Source organism: Atta colombica, unplaced genomic scaffold, assembly GCF_001594045.1.
Source record: "Atta colombica isolate Treedump-2 unplaced genomic scaffold, Acol1.0 scaffold300, whole genome shotgun sequence".
NCBI classification, from domain to species: Eukaryota; Metazoa; Arthropoda; class Insecta; order Hymenoptera; family Formicidae; genus Atta; species Atta colombica.
This window is the reverse complement of record NW_017259405.1, coordinates 223,794-224,715: the sequence shown is the minus strand read 5'-3', so window position 1 is coordinate 224,715 and position 922 is coordinate 223,794. Positions and strand designations below refer to the sequence as shown.

The 922-nt window shown below is 31.7% G+C and overlaps 1 protein-coding gene across 2 annotated transcripts in view; it reads left to right on the top strand.

The window, feature by feature from the left end:
- The window catches only part of LOC108690264, a 47,369-nt gene that overhangs the window by 42,665 nt on the left and 3,782 nt on the right, over positions 1-922 (top strand). For both annotated transcript variants that reach the window (XM_018197461.1, XM_018197462.1), the window contains exon 11: positions 780-862. In XM_018197461.1, coding sequence (XP_018052950.1) covers positions 780-862 — 83 coding nt within the window. The remainder of the gene's footprint in view (positions 1-779; positions 863-922) is intronic.

Here is a 922-nt window from a genome sequence, read left to right as displayed (position 1 = left end):
AGAGAGAGAGAGAGAGAGAGAGAGAGAGAGAGAGAGAGAGAGAGAGAGAGAGAGAGAGATAAGTGCTTACAAAAGACACGAATCTCAATATTATAACAGAAATAGTATTTATTAAATAGTTATGAGATACAAGAGAACGTATAATATAATGTTCGTTGTGTGTGTTACATTTGCGTACGCGTGCATGTGTATGTCGGATGGTGCATGGTAATAAAAACGCGTACGTTTAAGTGTATGTATGCTTGTATATGTTGTCTTGAAGTCAACTACAAGAATATGTAGTAAAAAAATGGGAGATTCCCCGATGGAGTTTCACTGAAATTATTTCACGTTTTAGAACACTTTTCTGCAAAATTTCAGCATTTATAGAAAAATTTCTGTTTAATTTTAGCGATTTTTAGCTGAAGCAAATTTTCAACAATTTCGCTGAAATGTTCCAAATCGTAGAATAATTTCATTGAAATTTTTTCACCAGAGTTTCATTAAAAAAATTTGAAATTACTTTAATATGATATTAAGGATATCTTCTCAAATCAATTAAAGTCATCAACTTCTTTTCTCTTAAAGCATAAAACTTTTGTTTAAAACATTTTTGTTTTAAACTTACAGATTTTGAGAAAATCGATTCGATAAATTAAAATGGTCATCCTGTATATATGTGTATATATATGTGTGTGTGTGTGTGTGTGTGTGTGTGTGTGTGTGTGTGTGTGTGTGTGTGTGTGTGTGTGTGTACACACACACACACACACACACACACACACGTTTTTTAATTATAGCTCTCAGATTGGGATCGATTTGCAGCAGAGGAATACGAATTATTGGTTGCCGAAGAAAATGGCAATGAACAACAAGAACAAATGTAAGTATCATTTACAATTTTAATAACAATATTATAAATCAATCTAGTTTTTAAATCACG